The 12,053-nt window shown below is 35.8% G+C and overlaps 1 protein-coding gene across 2 annotated transcripts in view; it reads left to right on the top strand.

Moving 5' to 3' along the window:
- Positions 1-12,053, top strand: part of FMN2 (formin 2) — a 164,502-nt gene that overhangs the window by 112,258 nt on the left and 40,191 nt on the right. For both annotated transcript variants that reach the window (XM_069800660.1, XM_069800661.1), the window contains one exon: positions 3,111-3,203. In XM_069800660.1, coding sequence (XP_069656761.1) covers positions 3,111-3,203 — 93 coding nt within the window. The remainder of the gene's footprint in view (positions 1-3,110; positions 3,204-12,053) is intronic.

Below are 12,053 nucleotides of genomic sequence, written 5' to 3'. Positions count from 1 at the left end.
ACAGTGAGGAATAACAATATCTAATCCAAATAGTGGGGTTTTATAGTCTTGTGACAAATTACAGAACATGATAAATGAGTGTTATATCTGACAGGTTGTGTAGGGACACCAGAGCACCAGGTCTGGTGCATCAGGTCTTGGTGCTCTGGAGAACTGGGAAACTTAGGAAGAGCTTACAGGCCTGTTTAATTCTTTAATGAAGAAAGTATCCAATGAACTAGTTTGTTTTAAGAATCATAATACTGATATTAGTATGGTAATAATGACAGAATTTGGCCTATATTTAAAGGTTGGATGCTACATATGATATCTTACTTTCTATAAAGCAAGAAAAAGGGATTTTTTCCTGTGTTTTTCGTTTGGATTTTAAATGACTTAGACATCATTTGCAATTCAGGAATAGGGTCAAAAATGGACCAGAACTGTTATTCTTCTGAATAACACTGATTTTAGTCTTTTAACGGGGGAGGGGGGGAACAAACAAAAAAACCTCCACCAAAAACTGGAGAAACAAAGCTATCATTAACTGCACTCCCTTTCCCCCACCTCATATACATGCACAAACAAATCAACCATGGAAGAGCTTCCAGTATTTGAATGGTTAAAGAACAGACATCTCATTCTGACAATATTACATGTTTTTCTTTTCCATAGCAAGTTGAATATAAAGGATAGTATATCCCTGCATTTCCTTATAGACTTTGAAAAGGGACTGCTTCAGGCTATTGGCATGGGTATAGGCTAAGATTGTTGGTGGGCATATATCTTAAGATCTATATTTCTCTCAAATCAGCTGAGAGATCAGGAGTTCATCGTGAGCTGCAGACATTAATTCAAGAGAGTATAATGTTATACTTCTGTGAAGAATATGTAATCCATATTCTGGAAAAAGGTATGGAATTTTGGTGATATTAAATGTTACGGTAGGTTCTATAGTATCTTTCAGCTCTGCTACTTATTTCTGAAGAGGAGAAAAGAATAATAGAAAATCTATATGTCACCATCAGAATGTCTTTCTTTGCAGAATAGTATGTAGCTTCTCTATTTTTGTCTATCATACACTGTAAGAAAATTCATGGCCATTTGGATCCCCTCCCCTATTTCAGATGTGTTGACTAACATTTATTTAAAAATTACAGGCTTCTCCATGTGACTATATTCATGGTGTTTTTTAGTTTTGGGTTTGTTTTGGGGGGGGGGGGGGAGTGTTTTTTTAAATACTGCTTCATAAGCAGGGTTACCTGTTTAATTAAATATATTCATGTTAATTTTTCCCCCTTAGAATCTGCTGGTATTTATTTCTATTTTGCTCTAAGCTTAAAAAAAACCCCAAAAAACCCCCAACAAACCAACCCCCCCCCCCCCCCCCCCAAACCCCAAACCAAAAACAAACAACCAAACACACAAAAACCCAAACAGTGACATTTTTATTGTCACCCTGGCTTTACTCCACTTGTGCGGAGTTACCAATTATTTGAGTCAGTCTGTTCTTCTGTATATGTGCATTTTAAAAACTGGTATCTCTAATTGTCTTTGGTATATTCACAACTATGGGAAAAAATGATTAACCAGTGTCTATGAGATCTAAAGCTGCATTCTCCAAAGATTTGCCCCAGATATAGCAGACCAGATGAGTAGCACCAGATGAGAATCAAATTATACAGCTAACAGAATACAAAGGGTGATATAACTACTGTCATATATATTTACCTACTTGGCAGTCTAGCTTGAATGACAAGGTACAGATCTGTAGTGGGTTGGCTGACAAGCCTTTGCCAAAATTAATGAAACTTTGGATCTTTGTCTCTAATTATATTATCTTTAATTGCTCTACTATTCTCTTTTGGATATGTCATTAGTTTCTTGCTGTAAACTAGAGACTGGTATTGTTTACCAGAATATAAATTCATGCTTGCTGAAGTAAGAACAAGATGACAACTGATTTCCCCCCCCCGAAACCTTTTCAAATATTACAGAATGACATTTTTAGAGCATATAATGGTGATACATGTAAGGCTACTACCTTTTGTTTCCAGTCTTCAAAATCAGACTACAATTCTCATCTGTAGATATTTGGATTGATGCAATTCTAGACATCATTTATATTTACGGGAGATAATTATGATAGTACATTCTGCTGCTTCAAAATCTTTTTTTAAATGTCTAACCAGTCTTCTGTATTTAGAGACATATTAATAATCCTGTTTTGCCAAAAGAAAGCCTAGAGAGTAAACAAGGAAAACACATTTTTTGAATGTGTGCACTTTTACTGGGAATTTGAGGCAGAATCAAGCAGGATTCATTTCTGTTGAATGATGGGAACTTATCACAGCCTAAAGAGATTTCCCCTATAATAGAAATCAGAGCTTAACATTCTCCTGAAGTAGTAGTGTCAAGTCTTCTGTTGCCCCAAACTAAATTAACTGGGATAGTTGGTGGAAGCACGATGGTACCACCTTACCAATGAATAATCTGTGTTAGGGCTGCTTCAGGCTCCAGCTTCTCTGTCCTGGTCTCTAGTGCAATAAGAACCAAGCTGTCCTCCTCCAAGGTCTCACACAGAGTTCAAGCCATGATAACTATACTCTTATAATCTTTCACTTTAATAATTTTGCACTATTACTTTTGAACAATGCAAGGCACTTCACTATGTCTGTGGTTTTATCAGGTGTCAAGCCCTCATCTGGCTTTACTTACTAAATTAAGGTCCTTCCAACTATTTGGTGCAGGTTTTGCATCTGAACTTTGTTTTGATTCAGGCGCTGTCACCTGGGGTCACGTATGTCAACATGGCCTGGGATCCAAGTTTGTAATTTTGTTCCCATACCTTTTAGCCCCTTAAATTTGTCTTTCTCCTTCAAAACAATTGAATACTTTTGTTAATTTTTGCTACCGCTTATTTAAATTAACACACTGTCCACAAGTTATCTGTGTATTTTGGTGAAAAACATTTGACCGGGAACTTAATTGCTTGTACTTGAAGTAGTGTTTGAGGCACATATTCCAGTGGTTTTATTGGCTATGCATTAACTTAAGTGTGTCTTTTATTACAGTATGCAGATCCATACTATGATATGTCATCCTGAACTAATCTGTTACTTCAATTTCAGTATGTGAGACAGAAGCAGCAAAAGTTTATCAGCTATCACTAGAAGAGCACCTCCAGCCTTTCAAAGACAGCATGGAGCAATTCATTAGTCAAGGTAAATAATGAAACGTCACTTAACCTTTTCATGACATTTCAAAGGAAAGTTATGGGAACAATGTTTATACATTGTGGGAAAGGGACTGTTTATTTTGGCATCATAGAAAGATGTGGATTAGTTTAATCAGATGCCACACAGTTCTGAAAGATTTGCAAAATGATTCTGTTATACTGTAGGTGACTCACTCTCTTTTGCATGACAGCAAAGACAAATGCTATTGGCTTGAGTGTGTGATCTTCTGATAAGTTCAACATTCCAGTAGAAAACAATTTTACAACCTTTGTTCCTTGAAAAATTATTGAAGCTGGATCTGTTTCATTAACTTCTTTCCAAAGAGATAATTCTTTTTTATGCGCCAAAACATGGAGTAAGCATAGCAAAAGTAGTTAAAAGTTTTCCAGATATAAGGCAAATCCATATGAAATACTTGGATGTGATTAGTGGAAAACACTGCAAGAGGAAGTATGTTAGAAATATCCATGATGAACTGGCATCCGGAGTGCTAGAAGGAAAACACTTTAAAAATGAAAATACTATGCTTTCAATGCTTTACTAGACCCTTCTTTTGCAAGACTATAGGAGGTATGGATAACTTAATTTTTCACTAGTCGTATATCAGAGCATGTCTTGAAATACTACTCTGAAAGAGTGTACTCTGTATTGACCAATTCACTTTTTGATACAAGCTAGAATTCAATGCGTCAGGGTGACAATGGCCTGATGAGTACACCAATGTAATTTTAACTTTCTTGACCACTTTGCTGCTCCTTCTGCTTTGATATTGCATTTTGTAGTAGAAGACAGACCTCTTGTCTCCTGAACAGGTTAGTTATGTGAAAAGTCAGTTTCTAGTGCCAATTCAATGGAGCTGTCAGTAATTTGTTAGCCTAGAGCTGTGTTAATGAGATACCGTATATAGAATACATTATTAACTGAATGTGCATTATGTTTGAGAGGCCAGTCAGATATGCATTTATCTCTTCTTGGTCCGAATATCCAAGATGACCACCAATCCAAACATTATAAGAAGTGGAGTACATTTGTTCTAGTATACACTGATCCATGCTATAGGACTCTCAATTACAGTGAATAAATTGAGCAAAACCACCATTTTGAACAATCAAATGTGAACTGATGTTTTCTAAGACAAATGTCTATTAGCCAAACCTGGCAAACAGGATGTTGTCTCCAGCAACAGTAGGTATGAACTTCTTTAAAACTGGATTCTGATTATGTACATGACACATAAATCTTACATTAGTGGCATGATTAAACGTAGCAAGTGTTTTACATTAGGTTTATATTATTACTTATATACGTAGATAGGGGACAATCAAATCACAAGTTGGTCTGAAAGAGATCACTAATGGGATACGGTAAATCATGCCATATGTTTGCATATTAACCTTAATAACAGAGTAGGAAATCAAACATGAGGATTATATTTCATCAGACATATATCTGTTAAATTTCTTTCACTTCTTTTAGAAACCATACTTTTAGAAGTATCTAACCCTATACTTCAGCTTAGTTTATGATTTCTGACTATGACTTCCAGAGCATAATTATATATAAGCTATATAGTAATCTGTTCTGTTTTTGCAAGGATACTTGATTTCCTTTCTTGACTATGTGTCTGTATTTTAGGAAGTGAGGAAAAAGAGGGGGGAAAAAAAAAGAAAAAATGAAAAGGAAATGCATCTCATCCATTAAGAACTTTGCTGTGTTCCCATGTTAACAGTGGATATTGTCGGGTGGTTGACAAAAGGAGAAAAAAAACATGTCAGTAAAAATATCATTGTTGCATTTTAATGAAAATAATTGGAAATGTGTATTGTGAACACAGTGGACTGTGACTAAACAATTTCTGCATTTATTTAAAACTGTAAGGCACATTTTGCAGAATTCTGTCCCAATGTAAGAAAGACAAAGGTTAACATATAGGAAAAAAGAATCCCTGGTTAAGTTCCAAAAATAAAGTAATTTTAAATACCTTTCATTATGAAATCCTTTGTTTTTACTTCATGGGATTGAATTCAGACTTGAAAGAGGCCATGTTTAAAGCAGGATTTCTCTTTCCTGTTCAGTGTTTGACAGGCTTTTGATCTAGATATTTTTTCTAAGGGCTTTTGTTGTTTATGTAGACATAATCGATGAGTCTTTTCAGCTAGACTGCACACATGATCATTTAGAAAAACAGAGGGACAATTCTTGGCACCTTTTGGGGATTTGTGTTTATATAACATATGCTCTGGGCAAAGAAAAATCAAGCTTTAAGTTTTTATCTTTTCAAGTTCCAGTTTCTCTAAAGTCAGAAAAAGTTTTAACTTATAATACAGATGAAAAACATTTTTCATAGGGTTGAATAATTTGGCATGTTTATATGATGCCTTTTCAGAGTAGATAACTTGTGTGCATAATGGGACCCAAAAGTTTAAAGTAGTGTTATTTACAGCATATTCACTTATACTTGTTGCTAGCAGCTAAAATGGAAAATGGTTTTCCCATAGGCAAGAAAACTTGGACATCAAATTAAATATCCTTGGCAAGGGGTTAGAAAGGCACTGCTTTATAAGAATAGTTACGTTCTGGCACAGTTATATAACTTTGAATTAAGTTATTGTAACTAGTCTAGCTGATTGTTACTATTGATGTATTAATAAAAAAATCTTTTTTTAATGTTAACACTTGTATTAGATTCCTCAGAGACAAAAAAAGGTTATATAATACTAGCTTACTTGTAAAGGTTATTTCATTCGAAAGATAGAGGGGAAGAGGCAAGAATATGTTCAGAGTTGTAACATTTTAGATGAAAATGCTAGTGGGTTATGATTGAAGTTGTTCAGCGCTTACCTTGCCAGCCTAGTCAGTAGGCTAAATAATCAGCATATTCATTAAAATATGCAAATTAGTGAAAGGATGTCAGCCCTTTGTCTGATGGACTTCAGGGTCATTCTTAAAATGACCATTCCACTTAACAGAAGATCAAATTACCTGTCCTATCCTCTCTACACTGGCTTAGTGGATATTTGCAAGAATGCTTTATTCTATGCATTTTATTTCTGAGGGTCTATGTGCCTCAAAAATTCCAAGGCAATCCTGTCTGTTCTCCTTTGTTTTCTGTCCTCTGTTGGGGTCCACATGCTGCAAATCATCAGTCACAAAGTATATAATGTGGTTCTTTTGTTTTCACAAATGTAAATAATTTTTTCCTGAAATTCTCCATAAGCACAGGGTTTAAAAATGGAAAAGGAAAAAAAAGAGAAAAAGCAAGAGGATCTACTTCAAAAAAGCAGATTGGAGAAAAATTGTCAGAAAATACAAAACTTTTAAAAATTATGTTGGTTGGTTTGTTACATATTTCTAAGCATTTCTTTATGGGTTTCCAATATTTTAATAATATACAATATAAGCATGAAATTCAGTAGAACAGCAGTCCTTTTCCAATGAAAAGTTATTCAGACAAAACTGTAGGAATTTAAAAAGTACTGTTTGCATGTCCCCATATTCACTGAAGTTTTCTGTCCTTGAGTTACTCTCCACATGTTATCACAATTTGAATAAGAGAGATTGCAAAGGAAAACACTGTTTGGGAGCCTTGTCTCCTTTGTTCTGTATGTAGTTGTGGATAGATAGGGACACAAAAACATCAGAGATCACCTCCACTGGTTTAGAAAGTTTCAGAAATCACTTCTTTTCCTGAGGGAAATGTGTCTGACACACAGGACAGTGGGGAAATACTGAGGGCACTAATCATCATGCAATTTGTAGAGGAATTTTATTAGCAGTTAGTAATCCTTTAACCTTGTCCCCACTTGATAGGATAGCCAGCTCATGTTGAAAGAATGTGTGTGCATGAACCACAAATGAGTCTCAGTCCCCAGGTTTTAACTGTGGTTAACTTTGCAGTGAAAAGCAGTCTTTGGGTGTTTGCTGTTGGGACTCCAGCTAGGCTGCACATTCTTGTCAGCCTGATAAGGCAGGAAAGTTATGATAGGAGGCAGCAACCATCACTCCCTCAGAAAAGTAAGCCTGGTTTGGGAACTGGGAAGAGGCAATATGTTGGAATCACAGCTTTTCCACTGAGATTCTATAAATTGTGCAAATGTTGCAGACTTCAAATCTGAGCAAGTCATCCGATATCATATTCAGAAGTCAAACCAATTTAATTAGTTTTAGACTTTAGAAAAAGCATTATGGTGTAGGAAATTTAAGCACTGGAATGCATTGTTTGTAGAAAAAGTAAAAACATAATTTTCTGGTGTTTAGCTAGTTCATCTAAAAACATTGGGAATAATTCCAGTGTGATTGTAAGTTTGGGAGTACAAGGTAACCATTCAACCTTTGGTTCTTTCTAGTCTTATTTTGCAAAATTCTGCAGTTCTGCTCTTGTTAGTGAATTCCAGCCCCAGGTTTCATTCTGTTGGACCCAAGAATACAGACTCTTCTCCAGACCCAAATTCTAGCCACATCCTCATGATCTTGCAGAATAAAGATGCTAAAATTGTCCTCTTGGGTGAACTGTCTGTAACCATCTCCCTATTTGCCAGGAAGAGCATTCAGGAATCCAGTTTCCAAGCCATTAGTAAATGAATGTATAAATCACAAAGTGTGTTGTATTTATCGCTGTAGCTGCAACCAGATAGCTGGCCATGACTTGTTCTTTTAGGTCAAGCAGCAATGGGCTGTGCATCATCAAATGATGGATTGTGAATAAGACTAAAGCATCAGACTGAATCTTGGATGGCTGGGTTCAGTTCCTGGCTCCAGAAGTACTGTAGATGATTGTGAAATGAATGCTGCTAGGGTAATCTTAATTCTGGCATTTTCTAACCCAGAATGATTGATTTTGCAGATTCCATTTTCTTTAAATGTTGCTTTTATAATTTGATTAATATAAGGGAGAACATAGCAATACTTCATAATTTTTATAAAAATAATTTGAGGCAAATACGACTAAAACACCATTAGGAATATATACAAATAAATGTTTTTGTTTTTCTTTAAAAAAAAATGCACAGAACATTAAGGAGTTGGCTATTGGTTGATTTATGTGGAGATATTCACTTTAAATATTATTATTATCAAAATATTCTAATTACTAAGATGAAAAAACCCAAATATTTTTCATCTTAGAAGAAACTATTGGAGGGATATGAAGAACAAGCAACATAAAGTCACTAGAACAAAAGATGCAGGAATTCACAATTAAACAATTTAATTCCATGTATGTTTACATTTTTATGTTAGTATTCTTTTTGTTGGATTACTGAAAGAGCTTTTAAAACTTGTTCTTTGAGTGCTGAAAGTATTTTTTTAATCTCACACTGACATCCTAATGCTAATAAATAGTTTAACGTCAGTATTGTATAAACTTGCCCTTACCTCAGATGTCAGTACCACCATTGGTGTGCATTATTACATAATAATCCTAATTCGGATTGTGTTGTATTTGCAGCACCAAACAGGCTTCACTGAATTAGCCTTGCCTTGCCTCAAAGTACATGAAAGGCCAAACTTGGGGCTGGCAGCTGTTTGTGCCCTTGGCATGGGACCTCATTTAATCATTTTTGTAGGCATCAATAGAATGATTGCAGACGGTACAGGTGTGGTAGAGTAAAAAAGGTAGTTTGGCATCACTTGGGAACAGATCAATACATGAGTGTCACAATAGCATGATGGAAGTCATCCACCCCAAAATATCCTGGATAAATGCAGCAGATTGTTGAAATTACCAAAAACCTGGTGGATAGTTGGGGGGGAGTGGAATTAATTCACATTTTAAATCTCTTCTCCAGTAAAATCTGAAATGTGCTCAAATAACATTGATTTTATCACATAGTTCCTGGTATGGAGAAGGAAAAATAAGAGGAAGACATTAAAGCTTAAGTAAGAGTACTTAGCTCCTTCATTAGCCCTCATCACTACGGCATGACATGTTTAGCACTGCAGAGTCCAGGCTCACAACTGGACAGCCTTCCTTTTAAATCAGGCCTGAAAGCTCTCGCAGTATTTTTACTCTAGTTAATAACATATAGTTAGCTAGGTATGCTAGCTAACTGCACATCTCTTTAGTGCCTAGTCGTGACCTGGTTGAGACCTTTGAGCAGTGTAGGATTTTAGAATCAGTAGCAAGGAACATGGGGTAAGGAGCTCAAAGCCACACATGAAATACAATGTTCCTTTCTCCCTTCCCTTCTCCCTTCCCTTTTTGCATCTGGGTCCCACTTCTCCCTCCATTTCGCTGACAGCAGATGTCATCTTTCAAAGGGTGGCAAATAACCTATCTTCTTACCAGACTGCTGCCTGAGATGAGTTAAAAGAGTACACAAACAGCAAAACGTGGACAGAGTTCACATCTTGAAACAGCGTGTATTAGGGGTAGATAGGACTTGTGCTAAGGTTTTTTTGTTGTTACTATTAATTAATATAGTTATTAATTTAATTTAATTAATTAATCAGTCTTCTTTTATAGAGTCTGTTATTAAGTTTAAATTTTTTTAACTTTCAGCAAAGATCAACTTTCAGTGCTTACATATTCACTGAGAATTTAAGCTGTGGTTCCATAGATCTTGGTAATAATCTATGGGGCTAGCACATAATTTGAGTTGTTCCTGTTGTGTGAGTGTAGAGTCATTGTGAAGTGCAATTTTTTGAATCCGTATCAATGTTTAACTTATTGTAGGTGTTGAAAAAACTGGAACAACATAGTTAGGAAAATGTCCAGCGTGTTGGATGCTCTATCCCCAGTTATCTTCAAGAAAGTGGGGTCTGAATGAAATATTTAAAAGTTCTTTTTCATGTAGGTATGAAAATCTTAGAAAATAAGGGAGAAGGAGTGGGTATTCTTCATGCTTGCAACCTTCTATGAATTTGTCATAGGAAATACAGAAGGATGTAAGACTCTTGCTAGGATTCCCAGAAGAAATCCTGCTTTCTTCTCTTGCAGAAGTTTTCTTAGCATGAATGTACCTGATAACAAACCATCCAAATGTACTTGGATCTTTGTTCAGTGTACATAGAAATTCTCAAAACTATAGCAACGTAGCTCTAAGGACTCCTTGAAAAGGCATTGTGTCAGTCAGGGGAAAAAAAAAAACCACAAAACACCCAAACCAAAAAATCCAAAAACTGGCTCCACTTGAAAGTTACAGGAAGGCACACTCATAGCTAATTATAAACAAATACTAGTTGACACTTTAAATAAAAAGAGAGGAAAAAAGCAAAAAGATTTAGGATGTAGACAAGCAGATGAAAGGATTCTCGTTGATTACTCAGATGCATTCCTGTATTCAATTACCTGAGAAGATGTTATATTCCCTTAAGAGAGATCAGGAGATCAGAAGGGATGGCAGTTTCGTGCATCTTCTTACTCATAGCCCTTTGAAACTGGTTCAGCAGAAATAGCTTAAATTGCAACAGGGTTTGGGGCTAGACATTAACTACAGACAGTAATCGCTTGGTCAAGATCATACCACAAACCAGCAGCAAAATGTTCTGGTGGAACAAAAGCTCTGAGAGGGCGCTTGAATGCTGTTTGAGTAGAACTACAAGGTCTACTTGGAATAATTTCTGAATCAGAACCAAAGGGTCAACTTGTTTTGTGACTATGCTTATCTAGTACATTTGCACATAAAGGACACTGATAATTCTTTTTAACTGTTAGCTTTGAGTCTATTTTTTTTTCTCATAAAATTCCTGGTATTATTGCATATTCAATTTTAAGCTTAAGTTTTAATGCTTTCTTTTTTTTTTTTTTTTACAAAGCCACTGAGCACGAGCCCCTTTAATTTAAAAATTAATGATCATCTAACTTTTCTTTACAATATTTCCCCAAACCCACTTCCTTTTTGATAGTTTCCATCTAAAATGGCTACTTAGTTCTTCCCAGTGCCACTCGTGTCCCCAACCACATTAGTCTTATTAAACAAACAACAACAAAATCCAAAAACTGAGGCAAAACACATTCAGAAGTCTAAAGAGGGGAAGAAAGAGTTTTTTCTCAAGAGCTTTCTACTGATCCTGGTGTCTTTGCTATCCTTATTTGGTATTTCAAGGTATTTCAAAACACGGTGTTGAATAGTATGCGGATTGCCAAATAAAATAGCTGTAAGTATTATTTTGGTGTTTTCTGGGGGCATTTAAAAGTACATGTAATACCAAGGAGAATGGAGAAATTCTCTTAGGAGCTCTGGCAGAGATCTTGTAAACTTGAACCTTAGACTCTAATAATACCAGTGTAGATACAGGCCCTTGTTTGAGGGGGTTGTTCATCCAGTATCTTCGGTCTCTATCTTCACTTTCTTTCTGTCCTAGTCACATGCATGAGATACCTACAGAAGGTATCATAGTCTCATAGTCTCTGTCAGGCACCTCAGGTCCTCAGATCTTAGTGGAGCTGGGTCAGCAGTGACAGACAAACCACCTGACGTTCCATACACTTTCTTTAAAAGTCTGTCCCTCAAATTTGTTTTTATTTTTGTTTTCTTGGGATTTCTGGGGGAGTTTGTGCCTCTGCCAGAGGAGGTATTTGGTATATTTTCAAAGTCCCAGTTACTATTTACCCAGCACCACTGTGGAAAAAAAATATCCTCTTTAAAGATCCTAGTAAATCTGCTGCAAGGGTTTATAAAAGTGTTAGAAATAGTTTTCTTTTTTTCAGTAAAAAGGATTTCTAAAAATTCCACTGCTTTTTAGTAATATGTATATAGCACAGGGGTAGTCCCGGTTTAAAATAGTTGTTGCAAGTCTTTGACCTCCCAGTTAGTCTTAGGTCAAATGTTTCTTAAGATTTTTAAATCCTCTGGAAGAGATGATAAAGAGTGAAATGTCTCACTTTCAAACAAG

This window comes from Haliaeetus albicilla, chromosome 13 (genome assembly GCF_947461875.1).
Source record: "Haliaeetus albicilla chromosome 13, bHalAlb1.1, whole genome shotgun sequence".
NCBI classification, from domain to species: Eukaryota; Metazoa; Chordata; class Aves; order Accipitriformes; family Accipitridae; genus Haliaeetus; species Haliaeetus albicilla.
Note: the sequence above shows the minus strand (reverse complement) of the source record. Positions and strands in the feature narration are given on the sequence as shown.